The 23,835-nt window shown below is 40.9% G+C and overlaps 1 protein-coding gene across 4 annotated transcripts in view; it reads left to right on the top strand.

The window, feature by feature from the left end:
- MAPRE2 (microtubule associated protein RP/EB family member 2) overlaps positions 1–23,835 on the top strand; it is a 102,766-nt gene that overhangs the window by 70,146 nt on the left and 8,785 nt on the right. For all 4 annotated transcript variants that reach the window (XM_082046351.1, XM_082046349.1, XM_082046352.1 and 1 more), the window contains 3 exons: positions 6,829–6,974; positions 8,975–9,188; positions 21,099–21,238. In XM_082046351.1, coding sequence (XP_081902477.1) covers positions 6,829–6,974; positions 8,975–9,188; positions 21,099–21,238 — 500 coding nt within the window. The remainder of the gene's footprint in view (positions 1–6,828; positions 6,975–8,974; positions 9,189–21,098; positions 21,239–23,835) is intronic.

The raw sequence follows: 23,835 nt of genomic DNA, 5'->3' as shown, positions 1-23,835 counted from the left end.
ATGGCCTGGTCCCATTTGCACTCTGTAACCAAGCCACGTTTCAAGGAACTGGCATCTTGTCCTGAGGTCATGCAACACAGAGGATGCTCGGTGTTCGATGACTCTCTAATGACTTCCATATGATGTTTGGCTTTAAAGGGATACAATGGATGTTAATGATTGGATTTAAGATAATATCCAAAACTTTCTGAGGAAGCTTGCAAAGCAGTATAATGAGATTTTCAGCCTATATATATATATTTTTTTTTTTTTAATGTCATTCATTAAGAATTCAGGAGTAATAGAACTTAAACAAGGTTTTCACTTTTAAAAGTTATTATTTAGTTACTCATAGCATTCAGAGTCAGCTGTTTGATCTCCCCCCTTTTTAAAGAGCTTGTAATTAATATAAGTCAAAAGTGCGCTACTTTTGTTAGGCATGATGACTTATGCAGCTATTATGTTAAATGGGAACTGTGTTTTTTGAAATTGTTCTGATCTTCCCATTTAAAAATTAATGAGTTCTATAATAATTTTTTGCTAAAAATTAACTATTAAAAACTCTGCTGTGTATAATTTATGAGCAGCTTAGCAATTTACATATTTAAGAAAAAGAGAATACAAGTTAACATGGGAGAAACCTCCCTCTAATATGCATTGTTTTAAATGATCAGTGAGTATTCTGGATTATGTCATACAAATATACAAATGCTCCACCTGTGTGGAAGAGGATTTTCTGAGGCATGTGTCTCAATGAGCATCAGTAAGGTTGTACGAGATACACAGCTCTGTAGGCTGTTTTCTGTGGGGGCAGTGTTGCTTTCAGAAGCCACCATCTTGCACATCTTACACCTGTGCTCCTGCAACTATGTGCAGGAATGAAGGGCTGTACTCTAATCTACATCATCTTTTTAAGTGCCCTCCCACGACTGTTGCTGGGAAGGGTGAAGCTCAGGCCAGGATGGCTTCATTGATGCACAGCCCCATGAACACTTGCTTCTCTACAACTAAGCAGGTCATAAATTGAAGTGGGCTTCAACATTTACCAGAAAATGGGCTGAAACTTCTTAAATCAGGAAGGTTTTTTTAATTGCAGAAATAGAATTATGTTGACATATATCCTAGGTCATATAGGTGATACTGGAAATGCAAATATGAATTTGAAGACTGTGGTCTTCAGTGGAATGCTAGAGCATCTCCAAAGAAGAGCAATGAAGCGGTGAAGGGTCTGGAGCACAAGTCCTGTGAGGAGCAACTGCGGGAAGTGGGGCTGTTCAGCCTGGAGAAAAGGAGGCTGAGGGGAAACCTTATGGCTGTCTACAACTACCTGAAAGGAGGTTGTAGCACAGAGGGTGTTGGTCTCTTCTCCAAAGTAACAAGTAATAGAATAAGAAGAAATGGCCTCCAGTTGTGCCAGAGGAGGTCCAGGTTGAATATTAGGAAAAATTTATTCATGGAAGGGGTTGTGAGGCATTGGAACAGGCTGCCCAGGGAAGTGGTGGAGTCACCATCCTTGGAGGTGTTTAAAAGACATGTAGATGTGGTGCTTAGGGAAATGGTTTAGTGGTGGATTTGACAGTGCTAGGTTGGACTTGATCTCAAAGGTCTTTTCCAGTCAAAACAATTCTATGATTGTATGAACTGTGCTATTTCTTAAACACGTGACTATAGGTAACACAACTCTCCGACATGCTCAGTTTTTTAAAAAATCCCTTGATTGGCATAACAGAACACCTATATTTGAAATCTAAAAGGAAATCTGTGCTTTGATATCTACATCAAAAACCTGTCAACATCCCTCCCACAGACGCAATTCTAGGAAGCCTGAGGTTAAAGGCAAGCCTCAAGTGCTGCTGTGCTGCAAACCATGACTGCTGGCCTTAGTGTTGTTTTTTTTTCTCCTGTCCTATCAAATCTGTTGTCACACATGCTCCTTGCAAGTTACTGCCTCTTATTGTTGTTGTTGCCCCAGTAACAGAAGCACCGGGTGTGTGCAGATTCCCACCAGTGTTAGCAACCATTGCTCTAGTGAGCTGAAATCCTGATGACTAATATGCATACAAATCATCCCGTATTTTCCAAATGCGTGGTCAGGTTGTTGCAGCTTTGGAGAAAACGAATAATTTGAAGGAATTAGTATCTAATGTGACTAGATATATGTTTTTAGATTATCTGACAAATATTTCCTTAAAGCAAAGAAACTAACAAAAAATTCTAATTACAGTCAGCCTTTTTCCCAGATGGGATTTTTTAAAAATGAGAGTATGACAATCCAGCTGAGGCCTGGCAAAAAGGTTTAAACTTGAATTGCATGCCATTTTAGAACAGCATTCTTACTAAGTGTTTCTAGCAAAATTCTAGTGTAGCACTTAGCTCCTTTTGCTGTGGTTTGGACATGAGAATTAAAACAAAGCAGCCCCACACGCAGACGGGCCCTGTCTTTTCGTGGGCCCTTTGTGTTCCCATGTTGACTGGTGTGGTTTTATGTGATTTTCTGGGATCTTGCTCCCACACATTGCAGGGATGAGTGGGGAGGGACAGAGTCTTCTGGCATTTGATGTGAAGGATTGACCTGACTCCTCCTGTAGGGGACAAATATAGACTTGGCAACACTTGAGTTTATAGTATTTTTGCTAAATACTTTGTTAGTATACTATGTACTAACTATAGTATATTTTAATAAGTTAGTTTGCAAACAATATTTTCCTTTTCCTTTATAAATATATAAACATAAATGCCAAAAAAGCCAAGGATCTTATTTTGCCCTCCAGCTGAAATCTAGGAGGCTTACTGAGCAGTAAAAACTTGTAGCAAACAGGACTCTCTTGTCTTCATTATCTCCTTTAATTTCTTTGTGCTTTAAATAGTCAGAGGCAGAACTATTTTTGATTATCAAGAAAATACTTGTTTGCATTTGTGGATTCATCAGCCTCCAGATGGAAGAGGAGAAGGGAGGAAAACTGAAAATCTGTAATGATGCAGAGTGCATATGCTTCAGAGCAAACTGTAAGTCAGTATGGACGGTCTGGGGAGAAAACATAGCAGCAGGGAAAGAAAAGTATAGAACAAAAGGTAGGATGAGTTCAGCATTGCAAGGGGGGCTAGTGAAATATATTCTCAAGCTCTGAAAATGCTGTAAAATATTTTGATTTTATAGATTGGGTCAAAGCTTCTGGGTTTACCACTGCATGTGGCAAAATGCTGCAATTCTAATTGCTTTGAACAAACACCCTTTCAATTCTTGGGTGGTTGTTTTGTGCCTCAGTTCTGTCCCAGCATACCTTCTCCTCCTCTGGCAGCTGCCTGCCCACCCTGGGGGTGCGACCCCATTGCCGCCTGCTCTGCCTGCAGTGGGCAGCCCAGCGAACACCTGCAGGCTCTGGAATGATGGAGGGCTCTTCCTGCTCAGTCATCAGGCCACAAGTAGCGTCTGCTGGGGGTGTGATCCAGCACAGCCGTGTTTCTGGGTTGGTTTTGGAGTCTGGCCTGTGAATATCTTGTTTAACTAATGGCTGCATCAATATTGGAGATCAAAACATGAAAGGACTTTGAGCCAGTGGTTCTAAATTGCTTGTTAACTAGTGCAGAATAAAAGGGTTTTAGCATTGATCCCTCTTGTGCAGTGCCACCAGCTGTAGTTTTCATCTTTCATTTGAGCAGATTTCAAATTATTCCTGTTAGTGTGTGTGTATGTGCATGGTTTCATGCCCATAAGGGTTTTTTGGTCATAGCGATAGATTTATTGTGAGAGCTGTTCTGGACATGTAGTATGTTTTGAACTCTTGTATATAGATTTGTTAGCTTTTGGAGGGGGTGAGTGTTAGTTAGCTTTTGGAGAGCGTGAGAGTTGGTATTCAGGGTTTTTTTGGCAGAAAACGTGAGGAGCTTTTAAAATCTTGAATAAAATATAATGGCATAAAAATCCTTTTGTTCACGTAAATTATGCAAGAGGTGTATCACAAGCCATGATGCCATTATCTCTACTGCCATTTTCTTTATGTTCTGTTAAAAATATTCCTTTCCCGTGCACCTGCATTGACGCTTCAGTTGTACAGTAGACTGAACAGGCCTACCGTGCTGTCTGGTATGCAGAGGACCACGTGTCTCCATGCTGTGCTGTGAGGTAAAGGCGCTGTGGTCTTGCGTGACTGAAGTAGGGCTGCTCTTCCTGCTGCCTCCAGGAAATCTCAGCGATGGGCAGCACAGAAAGCAGCGGCCCCATTCTGCTGCACTGGCGTTTGGCATCCAAATGCAATGTGACAGCTACAAGCTTTAGAGGGTGAAATTTTAAATTATAAACCATACCTATATATTATTAAACATGTACATAACCTATGTGTCCAAAATCAGGTACTCCCAGTTGACTGTAATGATATTTTTACTTTCTCCTGTTCACAGTCTTCAGTCCATGTTTGTATGTTGCCTCTGTGCTTCAGGAAGGAGCATTTTAAATGAACTGTGTTTGCCAATGTAATAAAATCATCCTGTTGGGGAAACAGCCCGGCAGGCAGCTTCAGTGTATTAGAGACCAGGTTCGTGCTGTCGTGTGGATGCAGTCTGGTCTTTTCTGCCCTCGAGTGTCGTGCAGACCCAGGACCACCTCCTGACTGGCAAATCACAGTAACAGCTGCCAGCACCATGTGAAGGAAACACAAGGAAATACCATAACTAGAGTCTAAAAACCTAGTAAGATTGTATCTAAAGGCACGCAGAAGGAATCTGCATTACCAGCAGAAGGAGAAAATCTCATGTGAACACTTTGGGTTTCTAGTTTTCTAAAAGGATCTAGATGAAAGGTTGCGCGGTGCATTTTCAAGGCCTCCAGGCAATTACTTAGATATCAGAGTAAAGCTTATAATTGGGATATGGGGAGGATGAAAGGGCAGTTAGGAACAAATTCAATTTATAACATGAAATGATTGCATAATAATCCTTTTGCATGAAATTAGATAGTAATAAATGTAGTCAAGCCATGTGTTATCTGTATATCCATGCCTTTAATTTTAATGTCATTTTTCTGTTGCCACGTATTTACCAGTCTTCTTGCTGAGGATGAGTTTTGAATAGCTAATTGTGTTTATATAGCTTTCTATAAGAAGATGCAAATTTGTCATCTGATGTTTGTAACTTGCCAGAAGGCTTCTTTTCCTTTAGGGAATATTTCTTTGATTCCTAGTCATATCAAAACCATTGCAAACAGCTAAGCACAAGGTGTCCTTGGAAAATCCGACTTTTTAATGACAGTTTTCGCCCACAAAGCTGTGTGAAGTGAATTTTTTTTTTTTGTTAATGGCCATGATTTTCAGCACTGAAGCTTGATCTTGGCAAGTCACTTAGCAAAACTTATATCACTATTTTGGGAGACTTTTTTGAACTCCACTCTTAAACTCTGCTTCTTGTTTTGGGAGGTTGTGAGCTCTGTAACCCTTTATGTGTGATGGTTGAGTGGATACAGAGAATGGGAACTATCTCATGCATAAAGTTGGTCCTGTCAAAACACATGCATGCCCATGGAGAAAAATGTTGTTAAGTTAATTTATTGTTGCCCTTCCTGTAAAACTGAGGAAGCCAGATGTCCGCTTTGTTAATTTTGTTTTTGTATGAGCACTCAGCTCATACTTTTTTTTAATAAAAATCATTGTTGTTGGTACTGAGCTGAACTGTTAGGTGAGATCTGGACACTCGTTTGTCAAAACTGATCTGCACTAAATACACAGAAGTCCTTTTTGTGGAAGTGAAATTGAACTTGTCAGGGGTAATCAGGCGATCAGTTCCCTGTACGTTCCAGCACAGGGGCTGCATACTCTGCAGCCCTCTGCTGCAGAAATGGATTTCACTGAACCTTTGCTGAGTGTAAAGCATTTTGTACAAAACTCTGTTCTGAAGAAGAACTGAAATCGATTTTCCTCTGATTTCCTCAAACATTTTCAGCCTTAATTTCCAAACACTTGAGTGTGTCAACAGTAAGGACTTATTTTGCAGATGACAGTGATGTGATGATGATGTAGGAGGAAGCTCCCTGTGTGCAACAGAAGGCTGCGCCTGTTAGCTGTACTCAGTACACTGTTCAGAAACTTTCTATGTACTTGCAGCTCTGTGCTGGTTTAATTATACACACACCCCTACCTACTAATACACCAGTTCAGGTACCCCTCAAAGTTGAACTTAGAAAGCTTCTTGTTTTGACTGAGAACTAAAGCTGGCAGCCCAGCTTCTGAAATCTATGGGTGGACTACTCTGAAGTCTGCTTATTTAAATGCTTTCTTAGGAGATGAAAATCAGTAAAGATGTTTGTTTTAGAGGGGTGGGAACTGGCTAATATGTTTTAACAAGCTAGAGCTTCACAATTTTTTTTTTTAATTGTGGTGTGATATAATCTTAAATGATTGCCTTGGACTTGATTGGTGTTCAGATAGGTGCTAGAAGAAAGAAGATCTTGGCTTGGTAGAATTCAGGGAGGTGTGAGGATTGAGGGAGCTTATTAAGAGATTTCCATTTCGACTGTGATCTTCTCACTGTATGGACAGTCTTATGGTGTATAGGGATTCCAAGAATATCAGTTTTAAATAGAAGAAAGATTTACTTTGCGTTAGTCATGGTGGTTCTTCAGATGCTACACAACAGTGTGTCGTGCATCCAGAGTGAATGGAAAAAACCCATATTAATATGTTACACTATTCAATGTACATGAAGCAAGTAGATCTTGGGTGCATAGTGTTAGGTTGAATTACAGCAGGGACTTATTCAGCACGGTTGCTTTCTGCTCATGCTTTCTGCTAATGACATTAAACGCCATTTGGTCTTAGCTGGGTGCATCTGGATTAACGTCAACGCATTCTCTTGTTATAGGAGCAGCTTACTGCCAGTTCATGGACATGTTGTTCCCAGGGTGCATTAGCTTGAAGAAAGTGAAGTTTCAAGCAAAGCTGGAGCATGAATACATTCACAACTTCAAACTTCTGCAAGCATCATTTAAAAGAATGAATGTGGATAAGGTAGGCACTCTGTATTTCAATCACTACAAGTTTCAAAAGTTGTATAAACAGGGTGAAATGAATAAATAGGGCAAATAAACTTCAAACTGCTTTTTCAACTTTTTCAACTTTTGGACTGAGAACTGGAGTACAAGTTCTATGTGAAGACGTTCTTCATGATCTTTCATTATCTGAAAAAAAGGTATTTACGTGTGAAGGGAGAAATTTGGCATGCTCCATTTAGGTACAAAATGAAAATGGAGTCCATGTGTCTGCTGAGGAATTGTGCTGCCCGACTCATTATATCTTAATATCAGAAACCCTTTTGATAAAATACCATGTGTTAGAAATTCCTTATCATCAGTGAACCTTAATTTTAGATACAGTAAAATTACTGGTGACGTGAATTTCCAACCAAATGGCTTGGAAATATGCTGTTCTTATAAGTATTGCATGTTTCTTGTCCAAAATGGGGTTTAAGGAATTTGAAGTATTCAAGAGCTGAAATAATGTATGCAATTATTTGGTAGGTTGTCCAGCATATGTGATCTTGTAAAGAATGGAGGGCTCTTAGAGAATGGTTTGTTCAGCCATAAGGTACTGGTTTGTGGTTGAATGTGTGAGTTTGACAGGCTCACCAATGTAAACTACTCTGTTGATAAAAATGAATAATGGAAGTTATGTTGTCATACTTTAGTTCTACACAGATGTACTACCTGTATATCCATTTAAGGTTCTGCTCTGGCTTTTAGTGTGGCCTTATTTTGAAATTTAAACAGCCTTAATAGAGAGTCTTGTAAGACTTTTTGAAAAGAGTGGAAAACCCTCATTATTTCCTGAAAATGCTGTAGATGCATCTATTTAGAGTGTAACTCATTAGTGAAACATTGAAAAGCCTCATAAAGTTAACATTGTCAGTTTTTCTGTAGGGAGCAAACTTGCTGTACTTTCTCAATGCAGAATTAAGATACAAAAGGAACAACCTGAAAGGACATGCAAAGTGCTACGTTAATCCTTGTAGGAGTATTATAGACTTATAAAATGCTGCATAGTTGGCTTAACGTTGAAGAAAAGCAAATTGCAATGGTTTTAGGTACCCTTTTTCTGGCTGAAAATTGACTGCATTCAGGAGGCATTAAGATCCATGGAACCTGGTTCTTAGATCGGCTGCATGAATTGAGCAAGGCAGGGCAGCCTTGCTTCTGCAGCGTTCCCTTCATAGTCCCTGGATGCCCACAGCATCTGTGAAGGTTGAGCCTCCCGCAGAGTGATGCTGAACCACCACCTCACACTGTAATATTGGCCCAAGCCACCTTTTGGAGGCTTCCATTTCTGTGAAAAATTTTGCAGGATATGGAGGCATCCTCGTAGCCTTTCTTTTGTTTTGCTAAAACTTTCTAGGCGTTTTAGTCAACTCTGCCTGTCCATGAACTGTTCTATGTATGGCTATATATGGAATGGAAAAAAATTACAAGGTTAAAACCTCAGGGTTGGTTCATATGATAAACATGTACTACCAAAATGTAGGTTGGTTTGAACTTCAGCATGTCTTTGAAAAGCTGCTGGGTTTTTTGTAGTTCAAATGGTAGGACAGAGAGCAAGAAACTGCTCTCTGGACCTTTTGAAGAACTGTTCATTTTTAAAATGCCCAACTTTAGCATGTCCATTAAAACCAGAAATCCCTAGGTAGTTGAATATAGTGTTACTCTCAGAGCAGCTTCATCATGTCTGTCACTGCAATAATAAAGGAGGAACTCTGTGGAGGAGCAGTTACAAAGGCTTACATACACCTACTGAACAGGCACTTCAAAGGCCATGTCTTCATTTTATTTCTGGTGTATTTCTTATTAAGACCACTTCCAAATCCACCATAATTTCCTTTCTTCTAGGAAGAAAACTATGGCAGAGGAATATATGCTGATATAGTTACTAGATTTTTTTTTCAAATAACTATGTATATGTAATTTTTATATTTAAAAATGTCAATGATATGTTATTGGAACCTTTATTCCATCTTTCAGGTAATTCCCGTGGAAAAACTGGTCAAAGGGCGCTTCCAAGACAACTTAGATTTCATTCAATGGTTTAAGAAGTTCTTTGATGCTAACTATGATGGGAAGGAGTATGATCCTGTGGAAGCTCGACAAGGCCAAGACGCTATTCCCCCACCAGATCCTGGTGAACAGATCTTCAACCTGCCCAAAAAGTCTCACCATGCAAATTCTCCAACTGCAGGTATTTTGCATCTTAAAGAAATCAGTTTCTGTCTCTGAAGACAATTATGAACCATGATCCATTTGACATAAATACTAGTTAAAAATAATTTCCTCGTGTGGCTGGACTGCTCTTTTTGCCTTGTCATAGGCGTAGCATCTGAGATGGCAGAAGTTAACTTCTTGTGGTGTGCTCTAGTTTGGCCCAGCCCCCTTTGGCAGAGGGTGTCCCCAGCTGAACTCCTGATGCAAATAATGTGGATTCTAGTGATGGCTGATGGTGGAGACAAAGGCATTTAACCTTCTTGGCAATGAATGAGATATGTGTGAGTGTATTCAAGAACATTAAAAGGAGCGTGGTCCTCTCTCACAGCTCCACGCTTACAAGAAATTGCTACCACAGGCAGATTTTTGTTTAATTAATTTTATGGTGAGTGAAATGCTTCAAAATCTTAAAGGCTGACCAGAAGGAAAAAATGGATTTATTTGTGGTTTTATATGTGCTTACTGTTCAGGTACACTCATCCTCTAAGTGGGGAACGTGCAACTATTGCTCTTTCTCAAAGATACCTCTGTGTTCTCACTTTTTACTTTGCGTTTGTACTGGTTTGGGCGGGGACAGAGTTAACTTTCTTCACAGGAGCTTATATGTGGCTATATTTTGGATTCGTGATGAAAACAGTGTTGATAATGTAGGGAGGTTTTAGTTATTGCTGAACAGTGCTGGCACAGCATCAAGGCCTTTCTTGTTTCTCACGCTGACCCAGTAGCAAGTAGACTGGGGGTACAAAGAAGTTAGGAGGGGACACAGATGACCCCAACTGATCAGACGGATTTTCTGTACCATATGATGTCATACTCAGCAATAGAAGTTGGGGAAAGGGAAGGATATTGGCAGTGATGGCATTTGTCTTCCCAAATAGTTGTTAGGCATGATGGAGTCTGGCTTTCCTGGAGATGGCTGAACATCTGCTTGCCTATGGGAAGTGATGAATGAATTCCTTGTTTTGCCTTGCTTGCATGCATGACTTTTTCCTTACCTATGAAACTGTCTTTATCTCAAACAGTGAATTTTTTCATTTTTACCTTTCTAGTCCTTTGCCCCATCCTGCCAGGGGACAGTGAGTGAGCAGGTGTGGGGGCTTAGCTGCCTACTGGGCTTAAACCACAATGGTGTTCCTGGAACAGGCCAAAGCACTAAGTCTGATCTTTCATGTTTATGTAATGTGGACATCTCTGGTCACTAAGCAGATGCCATTTTTTGATAACTGAGAGTTAAGTGACCAGGAAAGCAGCTCACATTAAAAAAATACCCAAACTCTAAACAAGTGTTAGTGAGGTTGGTTGCCTGTAGGTAGATAGGCTTGTGCATACGGAAACACGCATGCACACACACTTAATTGCTTTATTGGTCTGTCCTGGTTTTACCTTATTCATCCTGAGTCCTCAAATATTGATTTCTTTTCAGTTTACTTAATTCTGTGACCTGTCTTCTCATGGGCTCAGATGTGCACCAGTGCTAGCAGGGAAGGGGCAGGTATGAGACACCCTCAGTTTCAGGCTGACTTGCACTCTGGAATCATACCCAGATTTCAGCAGTCTGCTCTGATCACTTCTGACGTCAAAGTGGAGGATGCTTGGCCAGCTGCCTTCAGCTCATTAGCACTTCCAGGAAACTGAGCACCTAATAGCTGGCCCGTTCTGCTCTGGGCTTCTAAAGCTTGTTTACATCTTTGGTTTGCACCATAGTGTGTCTGAACTTCTGAATTTCAGGGCCTGGTACGCTATAATTTTCTGTGTGATGTCTTGCATTCCCTTTGAAAATGAAAAAACGCAAGTGCTTATATCATGGTGGTGTCCAATTGAGAAATTGGAAAAGACACTTTTATTAAATACAGGCTTTACCATGCTTGTTAATTCTTCTTGCAGATGGTTTGTTTTTACCAAAGTGACAACCATGTCATCCAAATTAAAGCTGTGGAGGTGACAATCCTAGAGAAACAGAATAGCTACTGGAGTGGAACCAGCCAGCTGATACGGAGGATAAAGCAGTGATCTGGTGTCCCATTGCTGGTTGTATGAAGAGCGTGTCGCATGCCACCCAGCCCTTGTATGGAATAGGACAACTGAGATATAGTGTGATGAGTTTTGTTAAGATTCTGTGGCTGTGGGAGTTAGCTTCTTCATGGAAAGCTTCCTTCATTATCAACTTAAATATTGTCCAGAATTATGAGAGGCAGGACACTGATTTTCTTACTGTTGAGCTCGGAAAAGTGGGTGGGTATAGACATTATGCTTGTAAAGTAAGACTTCTGGCTTTTTTTGCTACTTGCATTTTAGAACAGGATTATTTCAGTTAGGTGTCAGTCATTCTTAGGTTTATTCAGTTTCTGGGTAAGCACATTTTCATTTCACTGAAGCGTTGTGCCATTGTGCCTCACCTCACCACATCACGTAGCCTGGTGGCTTGAAAGGCTGGGAGCCCTTCCTGGGTGTGTGTTGATATGAGCCTCTGGGAGGAGTGCTGTGCGCATTTGCAGGCTGCTCTGTGCCTCTTCTCCTGCTGTTCCGTAGTACGTTGCGGTGATGTGGAAGGAAGTCTGTGCCGTTGGGAAGTTGCCATGGGAGGTGTGCTGCTGTACCTCCGTCTTGTGCACATGTGCACTTAGCTGGAAATGAAGGAGTATTCATTGCAGTTGTTATAAGGAACCATAATAGGCCAATGTGAGCAAAAGAAGTTTATCTGTTTATACGAAAAAGGCAAAAAGATAAGGTCTTGTGAGTTTTCCTGCAGCAGGTTAAGAATTCCCTAACCCCATCTGGAGCTCAAAGAAGGAATACATGCCCATCAGTACATCAAGTGGCACAGTTTAAGCTGCTGTCTATGAGTTTTGTATTGATTATTTTGTTATATGACTTTCCTGGGTCTTCAGTGAAATGGCTGAGGTCTTAGTTATGGCTTTACTTCCACTGGTTTTGGTGTGGGAGCAGTAAACGTGGTGGGCTGCTTGATGCAATAACTTGTTACACCAATGCAGCAAGCATTTCCCAGCATCCATAGCAGTTTGCCACAATAGCTTGCCTCTCTTTTGTACGTTTTCTTTTTTATCATGTATCATTCTTGATTTATGTGGTTTGCTATATATTAACACTGAAGCTTTGAAATATTAGTACTGCCTTGTTTCAGTTCATTAACAAAACCAAAAGAAGCAACAGTGAAAGTAAAGAACCCACAAGATCTTTCAGCATAATCTAAAAGTTTTTAAACATTATACAGTAGACCTACATAAATGTATGCATTTGTTGCTTAGTATCAGGAGGAAGCAGACATATGGGCACACATTCATACTGTATTTTTGCTTTGGTCAGGTTTTTAAATATGCCTATTCTAAATTGAATATACATATACATTTCTAAAATAATAACTTATTTCACTACTAGTAATTTCATATGCATTTCAGATGTTTCCTGGTATTCCACAGAATAACTCTTCAAGTGCTCTTTGCCAGAATTCTGGTTTTGAGTGATTTAGGAGGTACTGATCTCTTTACTTATTCATAACTACTTTATAACACTGTTCTAACACTGTAGTTTCAGAGGTAGACTTAAGATATGTCTTTCAGTTAAGAAGAAAGCAGTCAAATCCCTGAAGACTACTGTGAAAGCTTACCTACAAAGGTACTGCCATGAGTTAGAATTATTTTTGGTATTTTAATCTGTCACTAAAGCTTGACAAGACTCGTGGTATCAGGTGGCTGCTTTCCGTACCTATACATGGTTACTTGCCTATATATTTGCAAATGTCAACTGTGGTCTTTATTTCATTTTTAAAAGTGCTTTTAGAACAAACCAAAACTCAAGAAATCTGAAAATGAACCGGTTTTTGTGTTAATCGGTGAGCAGGCCGGCAGCCACATCCCTACCCCTTCCAAAGGCGATCTGACTGAGGAGTCAGTGCAGGTCAAGGGTAATGCAGCTCGGAAATGGAAGCGTAAATAGTTGCCTACAACTAATCTGCTGTGCCACCCTCGCACCGCCTCATCCCTTCCTTGAGAGACAGAGCCGATTTGTTGCCGAGCTGGTGGCTGTACACAGGGCCGATGGCTTCGGTGACACGTGTAAAAGGCGGCTTCTAGAAAGAGCAGGAGTAGCAAGGGAGGAGTTGCCAGGTAAATGCGGCTCCCTGCTGGGGGAACGAGTATGTTTTCATCCTTGGAGGAGTGCAGCCAGCAGCAAAGACCACCGCTGCAGGCTCCCTGCCAACAGCATCACAGCTGCTTTTAGATATAACACCATCTGCCAGCCCAGAGCCGACTTTCGATCTCCAGCAGCCTCCGCTCTTCTCTAATCCAGTGGTAAACAGCCTGCAGATCTAGAGGCAAAATTATGGCGAGGGATTAAAATATTAGGGCATTGTTGTTTCTGCCAGCGCTAATGCCCCCTGTGGAAAATAGCAGAAAAATCTTCATCTGATCAAATCGAAAACGATGATCAGGTTGTCAGGGTTATAGCTTAGTGTCTTATGTAATATTGCTGTGTGTCAGAGCAAATCTCCATGGAGCACTGCTTTGGGTGTGGGTGTGGGCTGTCAAAAATACGTGGGTCAAAGACACCCTAATAAAATTAATTATTTACATATAAGCTAAAAATGCAAGAGGTTCTTAGATCTGAAGGCTGTTAGACATTTTAGTTTGAAATATTCAGTGAGAGCAGGATGACTAAAGCAGAGCTGGAAAATACTGGAGGATCACATGAGGGCTAAAAATACTCACGCTATGACAGGGAAAATAACCAGGGCAGAATGAACTGTTTGTGCATGAATGCTTTATATATAATGTGTGTGCCATCAAAGAGCCAATTATGCAAGAAAAATACTGATTTTTCTATAGGGAAATGGTATATCCTACTGTGACAGATGTGCTGTAAATTAATTTTGAGGGATAAAAATACTCAATGAAAGTGATTTTATTTTAGCAGCTGGTGACATAGCTAGGACTCCTGAGGGACTAGGAAATACCTTCCAATGCTTTTTTTTTTCCCTTTGGTTTCCACTGAAACGTGCCACCTTTTTCCTCAGGTGGCAGGCACTTGGTATTGGCGATGGCAACCTCTCCTCGCAATGGTGCTGGTGCTCCAGTGCGATGTGGCAGAGCCGGAGATGAGAAGAGCCCAAATTGAAAACGCTTTTGTGCCTAGTTCATATGAGGCCAAGGATTGTATGAGCTGACAGCAACAGCATGTGTGGTGACAGTGCTGGCCTGGGAGACAGAGGGGAAAGTGGCTCAGCCTTAATACAGACACACCCCCTCTGCCAGCATCAAGAGAGTTTAATTTTTAAACCCACTGAGCCTGAGAGTTTAGACCATGAAGGAACGCTGCTTGCAGCGCAGGAGCCAGGGCCTTTTTTTCTAGAAGGAAGATTGTGTTTGAAAAACAGTGGAGAAAATTGCTCTCTTAATTTTCAGTCTGCTGTGGGTGTGGTTTGAATGTCTGTGTTGCTCAAATTTTTGCATGATCTTTCGTATTTCAATATGCATTTCTTTGCATGTTTTCTTTCTTTTTGAGACTGCTTTCACCTTATAGCTAAGCAGACAGTTGAATTTTAGAAAATGCAGGGTTTTAAGAGCATTTTAAATTTTAAATAGTATTCTTCTGTTAAGCCTATGCAGAATGATTTCATCCATTGAAGATGGATGCTTGCACGCTTGAAGATGTTTTTAGAGAAAATAGGAGTTTCAGTTGAGAACAACTAATAGTTGCCATTAAAATGTTGGTTATTTTAAATCTAAAGAAAAGTCGTCATTTATGAAGGGGTAAAGGATGTGGTTAGTTTCCCACCTATCAAATCTCCTTCTATTAAAAATGAACTGAGGGAGTCATGCCATCAACAAAACTTTTTCATCTGACAAGTAGACTCCATTGTATGTTCTTGCTTGAAGTGCTCTTTTGAAATTTGTAAAAGATGCTTCAGTTTCAAGTATTTGTACACAATTCGCTTTGCCAGCTGTCTGGCAGTGATGATCAATGTAGAGCTCATCAGACTGTCCTGTAGCCAACAGCAGTGCAGGTATGGAGAGCTGAGGGAACAGAAGGGCCCTGCCACCCCAGGGAGGTGAGCACCACAACGTAATTAGGTGGCTGCACCACAGCTTGTTGGGATGCTGCAAGTTGAGTCAGATTTTTGTCTGAGGTTGTTTCATTCCCATTAAGTATCATTTGTCATCACTTATGCCATTAAGTATCCCTAAATGGAGCAGTTTCTACCATCCCAGTGTAGCTGCCTCAATAAGCATGTGTGAATATTAATTCATTTACTGTTCTCACTCTTTGTGAGGGGAGAGTTTTTCTTTAGCTCATGAAGAAATTGCTAGTTTTGTGGCCTCTTGTGTTTTGGTTTTGTTTTTTGTTTTGTTTTTTCTTCTATGGCATGAGTCAGGAATATTCACTTCATGAAGTCCTTTAATTTAACTGAAGATACGCTGCAAGTGATTCGCAAATTCCATTGAAGCCATGGTTGTGAGGGCTCAGCCAAGTCTCGTGCTTGCTCAGGGCTTCCATTACTCTCCACGCTGTCTTCACGCACGTCCTCATTGTATTCATGCACAAGTTTCCTTGGAATTTTACATAAATATTTAACAGCATACTAATTACTCACATAGCTTCAAGGAAGATTTCTCTCTAAACATTAAATAGGTCTCTTGTCTGCAAGACTGAGCTTGTGATGTAAAGGGACCTGTAATTTGCAGCCTAGCTTTGTTGTACCCAAAACCTGAACAGTGCCAACATCCGCTGCTTTAAATTTCAGAAGTGTACATCTGTTTGCAAAACTTATGTCTTTAGCATAAAGAATAGTAAAGCTGGAACTGGAGGGGGATATATTTAATTATTGTGGGACTCATTAGCAATTGTTTCTGGAGAACCACAGATAGAAAACTACTGCCTTTCAAAGCTGGTTCATCTAACTTCTTTCAGTGCAAGAACAAAATAATTTCTTTCAACTATGAATTTATTTTTGCCATCTCTGCTAGAGGCACAAAAAGTTATCCAGGTGCTAATTGAAGCAGCTGTGATAACTGTTTAAAAAATATTCCAGTTGGACTCTGTATTGTCCTAAAATCAGAGCATGCTGTAATAGAAATCCTCACAGATCAGTGGAGGTGGGAAGGCATCTCAGAGGGCAGCCAGTCCAATCCCTCTGCTCAAACCAGGGTCACCTAGAGTTGCCCAGCACCATGTCCAGTCAGGTTTTGAGTATCTCCAAGGATGGAGACCCCGCCAGCCTCGCTGTGAGGGTAATCAAATACTGCAACAAGTTGCCCGGAGAAGATTTTTTTTTCTTCTGTTTAAATGGAATTTCTTGCATTTCAGTGTGTGCCTGCTGCCTCTCGTCCTTTGACTGGGCACCACTGAAAAGCGCCTGGCTCTGTCTTCTTTGCAACCTCCCATTGAGTATGGATAAGATCCCCGGTGGCCCTTCTCATCTCCAGGCTGAACAGTCCCAGCTCTCTCAGTCTTTCGTCATACTTGAGGTGCTCCAGTCCCTCATTCATCTTTGTGGCCCTTTGTTGGCCTCTCTCCAGCATGTTCCTGGCTTGCTCACACTGGGGAGCCCAGAACTGGACCTAGCGCTCCAGATGTGCCTCACCTCAGCGCTGAGTAAAAGCGGAGGATCACGTCCCTCAACCTGCTGGCAACTCTCTTCCCCGAGCAGCCCAGGAGGCTGTTGGCATTCCTTGCTGTCAGCGTGTGTTGCTGGCTCGTGCTCAGCTTGGTGTCCACCTGGATGCCCAAGCCCTTTTCTGCTGTGCTGCTTTCCAGACTGTTGGCCACCAGCACGGACTGGGTCATGGACTGTTCCTCTCCAGGGAAAGGGCTCTGCACTTCTTTTGGAACATGAGCAGTAGGCTTGAAAAGGGATCGGTAATGGGCAATATTTATGGCACTGATTACCATGCCGTTCTCTCAGTTGTCAGTGAAAAGAGCTGGTTATCAGATGTTTTCTATCGGAAGATGTATGTGCATTATATATAAATTTTTTCATAGAAGATATTATGTTGGACAGAATTTAAACTGCTTAGAATATATAGCCACTCTGAGCAATGCACTAGGAGCTATTCCCCACTTGCACTAATTGACTGTAAAGCCATTGTGGTGCTCAGTGGCAAAGTCATTAAGTCTACCAAGATCTTTCGTCTCTGTTTAGATAACTGGTTATCTCAAGTGCTTTCACAGCTCTGCCAACCATCATCTTTTAATTCTTTTATGAAATTAAGATTCTGTTTGAATGGGAGGCTTACCTCTGAGCTACTTCTAAAACTGATGTTTCAGAATAAATGTTCAGTAAAGCTTTTTTTTCCTTCAGGAAATTTTAAATTAGAAATCCCTAGGCATTCTCTGTTGCAATTAAGTTCTATCCAGCTGTCTCTGATACCGTCTGAAACACTCAGGTTATTTAGCTGGTTTTTATCTGCATTGCTAAAATTAGAATATTGTGTTCATTTAAGAACTGATGCAGAGCAGTGGAGCAGAAGTCGATTTCTTTTTGGTTTGTCTGGACTTTATAAAGCTCAGGAACATTTTTATGAAGAAATTCAAAAGGCTTTGTTGTTTTCAAAGGAGGGCAGATGATAATGCGGTGAATTGGCGCTTTCCAGCTCTCTCTGTCTGCCGATGGCGATGTGAGTGTGCTCAGCACGCTCTGGGAGGGCACCTCGGCTGCAAATTAGAGAGAATACCTGGGGATTAAATGGTTGTGCTTGCTCTGCCCTTAACTCCCTCTGCAGGTTAAAAAGAAGTGTGTGCTTAATGATTTGGCTTTCTGTGATCAGAACCCTGACCTACAAAGCACTAGCTCGCTTTGTGGGCTGTGAGGTTGAAAGGGAGCAAAAAGCTGTGGCTGCACCATGTGCCTTGCTTAGGTTATAGAACCATAGAATCATTGTGGTTGGAAGAGACCCTCAAGATCATCAAGTCCACGTGTTATTCTAACACTGGTACTAAACCATGTCCCTAAGAGCCTCATCTATATGTCTTTTAAACCCCTCCAGAGATGGTGACTCCACCACTTCCCTGGGCAGCCTGTTCCAATGCCTGACAACCCTTTAGGTGAATGATTTTTTCCTAATATCCGATCAGAACCTCCCCTGGCGCAATTTGAGGCCATTTCCTCTTGTCCTGTCACTTGCTTCTTGGGAGAAGAGACCAACAGCCTCCATGCCACAACCTCCTTTCAGGTAATTGTAGACAGCAATAAGGTCTTGCACCATCACCTCCTAGGAGAAAGAGCTGACTGGGAAGGGGATGCCGCCCTGGAGAAGCTGAACAGCTTCTGCTGGGCTTGTGTGGAGGGTCTTGCTGCCTAGAGAGAGTCCAGTGCTGCCTTCAAGTAGAAGAATGGTGGTTGGTACAGGGGGAAGCTGCATCGACCAGCCAGGGTTTCATATCTGAAGGTCCATAGCTGGTTTTATAGCATTTAATTTTCAGCTGATATCCTGAACTGCTTCTTGCAGGTGTACTATACAATAAGAAATAAACATTGATACCTTGGTTTATCTTATTTTAAATTTTGCATGGGTAACTTTTGCAGTGGCATGTGATACAAGTATTCATTAAATAACTTCAGGCACTGCTAGAATGCTATAGGCAAAGAGATTATTTCATGTGTGTTTATCTTGAATTTTTTAACACCACTTTTCTTCTATTTATCTACTAATCCAAATGAAAATTATTTTCCTGGCTTCGAGAGCATTTTAACAATCCCCCTCTTAAGCAGCTGATTTTTAGTTAGTCAAAATGTGGACCGAACGTGGACAATGCATAATGAAGGCAGGGTGCTAAAGTTTATGAAATTGCCTAAAGAAAGAAATAGCGGCAAAAGATCTTGGCATTTTTTAATGTTTTCCCACAAATTATTTATTCTTTGCTGATCTAAGAATGAGGTGAAAAGAAGTTTAATTTCAGGGGTATACACAACATTGCATTTTTCCCACTTCAGTGAGTCTGTGTATTGTGTCTGAAATCTACTAGAGGTGAGTTTGTGTGTGTAATTATAAGGATTTAAACATAGAAGTTACTGGAGTGGAGTCACCAATTTCTAAAAAAAAAGAAAAAAAAAATTTAATCTATCCCGTTTTAAGGAGCATAGAAAGGGAGGGTTGAACATCTTGCACAGAAATGTTTGCACAAGTCAACTGAATTATCCAGTTGTTTATTTATGTTCTGTTGGCATTAGGTGACCCGGTTAAGACAGAGTTATCCCTAGAGGCAGGAGGAGATGCTTGTTACAGAGGGGGGCCTGAGACTAAATAAGAAAAGCCTAAGCTAGCTTGATTAAATAACCCGTTGTTGCTCTCCCACCGCTTTTCAGCTCCTCCAAGGGACCACTCTACCCAGTTTTAGGTTAGTGAGACCATGTGAACTCCACAGTTTGTTCACAGGGACAGCTGACAAGTTGTTGTTCTCCCCCTCCTGCCTTTCCTTGACCTCTTGTGATTTCTTCTTAGTAAGACCTTTGTAAAACATCAGGTTTACAGTGAATGGCCTTATTGAAGTGTTGTCTGACAGTGAGGATGTGTTGTGGAAATGATAATTTAGAACAATTTATAGTGTGCTATAAACCAAATAATGATATTGGAGGAGCAGCTGGGGAGGTGTGGGGTGGAAGGTGACTGCTCAGAAAGCTCCGGCATATCCCTGCAGAATTGGTGAATTGCAATCTCAGAGCTCACTGGGAGCTGGGTGTTTGCTGGATTCAGGTTTTCTCCCACACTTTGTGTGTCCCAGGCTTCAGAGCTGATAACATTTGATGGAGGACAATGGCCGTGGAGCCCCATGAGTGTGTCCAGACAACTGTATTTTGCTCTTCATAAGAAGCAGCAATAAACGTGGGTGCTGCAGAGCTGGACTTCTCATTCACGTGGCTGCTTTAATAAATCAAATGAAATAGGTTGGAGAGAGGACTGAGTTTCTGTTCTCTCTTCTCAACCCAAGCAATTTTTGCACCAGATGTATGTCTGCTGTGTCTAAAATTTATTCCGAGTTGGAGGGAACAAGGAAAAGGCTGCGAGACAGAGCACAGTGCTTGTGGGAGCCCAGGCAGGGTGGATGGCTGTGAGCTGGGCCCTGGTATACCGGGGCCAAGCGACTAAATCCAAAGAGCTGACAAGGAGAGGAAAGATGGAGAGGCAGAGCAAGCTATGAGGAGCTGGCTGTGGGGCTGCTGTGAAGGCGCTGCAAACCTTTGCACATAAATGTCCCTCTGCTTGGGCATTTGCGTGCCACTGGCATTGTCAAAAAGAGTACCTGGGCACACTTGTTACCTGCCATTTTTGCTGGTAAAGACGTTGCTCCATATTCTGGCAGATTTGCAGTGCAAGTAATTAAAAACAAATAGCAAAACCTAGGCAGATCAAAACTCATCTCCTGGTCACTATGGCAACTGTGTGTTCACTGACGGATTCAGTTCTACGTGCTCTGTCTGAATCTCAATGCCCTTGTCTCAGGATGGTTTATGTTTGAAAATGAGGAAGGCACAGTTTAGCTGAATTTTTCAAGTCTCTCTTTTCTCCAGGGGCATTGAAGATAGCTACGTACACTAAATATTGGGCTGGGGGAATAGTCTGCTAACAGCATGTTTTCTTTAAGCTGAAAGCTGCTGACAGCTAAGCGAAATTTATACTCCTAGTTTGATGTTTGTTTATTTTAGTTCCAGAATTCCTTCACTCTCAGTAGTAAACTCAAAGTAAAAACTGCTGGGAAATGTGTTTTTTCCTTCCTCAAGGTATAGCAGCACTGGAATTTCCTCAGTGTCACCTTGAAGTAAGAGAGAATGGCTATGTGTAAAATTAATACTTTTATTTCAGTACCAAGTTAATAGAAATGTATTTAACATGGAGACAAGTCTTTATTATTATTTATTTATTTTGTTTTTCAGGTGCTGCTAAATCCAGTCCAGCTTCTAAACCAGGATCAACACCTTCTCGCCCATCTTCAGCAAAAAAAGCTGCGCCAAGCAGCTCAGCATCCAAATCAGATAAAGATTTGGAAACTCAAGTCATACAGCTCAGTGAACAGGTAAATTTGCTTTAGGCATAAAATTAGATGCATTCATTGTCACAGACAGGCATGAAATCTAATAATGCTCTCTGTTGAATGATGCTCTCCAGAATTATGAAGGGACAAAAGATTGAAATAGCTCAACTGGGAAGTAAAAAGTGATTTATTGTCAAAAATAACATCTGACAGTATGGCTGGTGCTTGCCAGTATTTTTAAAAAGTGATCTTAGGAGTGACAGGTAAGTCTTGCCAAAGTATGATGATTTTTATTAGATTTTAAAATGTATCTTTTATTTCACTTGGATAAGAAAAGTCTCAATATTGTCTTCGCTCTTCTGTATTACAAATTAGAAATAAATCATTTTGATGTGTCATGGAGAAAACAAGCCTGTTTGTAATACCAAGGTGTTAGAGATTTGCAGCTGATTGGGAATAGCTCATTGCACTCTGCTTTCTGGAAGGAAGGCATTAAGAAGGTAATATGCCTTTTTAATTTAAAAATGTGATCTACATTTTTGCGAATACTTAGTTATAAATAATTTTCCACAATGTAATGAATAAAATTTCAGAATTTCTTTAATGTTAGAAATGTAAGAGCTTAACTTTCATTAATGCTATGGAGCTTTACACCCCTTTGTCATTACTGGACATGAATAAGTATCTGCATCTGGCTCAAGACTGTGCTGTCAGAATGGTGTAAATGTCACTAGTATAAATGACAGGTGGTTCTTCTATTTGTCCTGGATGAGGGAAAATGGAAAGGAAAAAGCTCCTATTGTAGAGCCTGAGCCTACCTTCAGGAAGAAGTTGTTATTCTGGATCAAGTATGATTTTCCACAATTAAGGGCTTTTCGATTTCAGACTTTCATTGACCTGAACAACAAAGATTTCCGTTTGTTGAGGCACTGTTTGTATTCTTGGCTTCTTGTATTTGTAAATTCTTGGTTACTGTTAAGTACTTGAGGTGGTGGATGGGTAGCCACATCCCAAACACGACGTACTGCAGATTCAGTGTTAAATTCTGAGCAACAGAGAGCACAACAGGGTCCACCAGTCTTCCAAACAGGTTTGGATTGTTGCTGTGACAGAGAAGTTTTTAAATGTTGCACAAGGAATGGATGTATATATCTTTTTTTTTTTTTTTAAATCAGTGTAAGAGTGGTGTTCAAACATCAGCTTAATGCAACTTTAAACTATTACATTTGAACTCGGAAGTCAGAATGCATTTGCTTCAGCAGGAAGAGTTGGTTGGGATCTGAGCAACATAAAAATATTTGATCTTTACTAAAACAGGCAGCCCCTATCACATCTGCTGCTAATGTATTCCTAGCACTTTCCATGTGTGAAAAGCTTTATATACAAATAACCCTGAGGGAAAACTGATTATTTCCCCCATTACCAAAGAGGGGAAATTTTGAGGATTTGGAAAGTTGATGTTTTAATAGCTAGTTTTTAAGAGACCTCTTCTGTCTAGAATGGTCTGGAAGGTGCCTTTCTTTTTTTTTTTTTTTTTTTTTTTTTTAAATGCTGGCAACATTTGGTATTTCATTTGCCACTGATGGTTACTTGTGCACCCTGGGCATATAACACAAGCCAAAAAAGCTATGCTGCAAGCAGCTCTGAGCCAAGTTTTTCTGACTCCCAGTCTGAACATGCTGGAAGAGCCAAATTGCCCATTTCTTACCACTCTCCAGCAAACAGGGAGGTGAGGGCAGCAGCCACTTTTACCCATTTGCTGTCTTGATTGTGAGTAAGAAATGTTCAATGGCGTCTGTGGACATCAAATTCCTGTAGCTGTAACAGATTTTTTTTCAGCCCTTTCATGGGTGGCAGCTGAGGGAGACTGAAAAATCTGAACTTCCATGCAATTTGTAGTGGAAAAATTTAAGTACTGGGGCTAGTCCATACACTATATTTGACCTCAACTTTGCTTAATGAGCTATTTGCAATAATCGTAAGCCATCCATAACATTTGCTAGTTTAACAGCTCCTAACAATATTAAAGTTTATCTTAAAATGGTCTTAGCTATTGGCGTGGTCTGTGCTAGTAAATTGAACACTTCCAAGGAATGTGTCTGTGCATTGGAACTTGATTACCCATAGCATTAAAATGCTGAAGTGGTCCCTGCTGTGGCTTTGGTCTGTGCCAGCTCTAGTGCTCTCCCAAGGAGTCCGAGTGCAGTTAAGCAAACACAGACCATGGACCATTACATACGGGGAAGGGACCTTTACATATGGCGAATGGTCCCAGGAACCATTAACTGTACACTAGTAAACACAGTTTCTGAAAACAGCACCATCTGGGCTGTGTGTCTACAATTTGTGCTTAATGTCCAACCTGGCTCTGTGGTCCTGTGAGTATTCATACTGCCAATAAGTACCATCAGAGAAAAGACCAGTTAGTAGGACCTGTTGCCTTTGCACCCATTGACTGGATTGCAGAGGGGTACTCATGGTCCAGAAACAGAGCTTGGAGCTCACATCCTCATAGAGGATTAGCCTTTTGGCATGTAAACAGAAGGAAAAAGTAGTATGTGGATGTGTTAATTACATGAAGAAAAACAAATTAATGTGTCATAGACAAGTAGCTGATATGTAACTGAAGAAAAGCATAT

Source organism: Streptopelia decaocto (genome assembly GCF_964273445.1).
Source record: "Streptopelia decaocto genome assembly, chromosome: 2".
NCBI lineage: Eukaryota > Metazoa > Chordata > Aves > Columbiformes > Columbidae > Streptopelia > Streptopelia decaocto.
The sequence above is the reverse complement of the archived record's forward strand: the minus strand, read 5'-3'. Positions and strand labels throughout refer to the sequence as shown.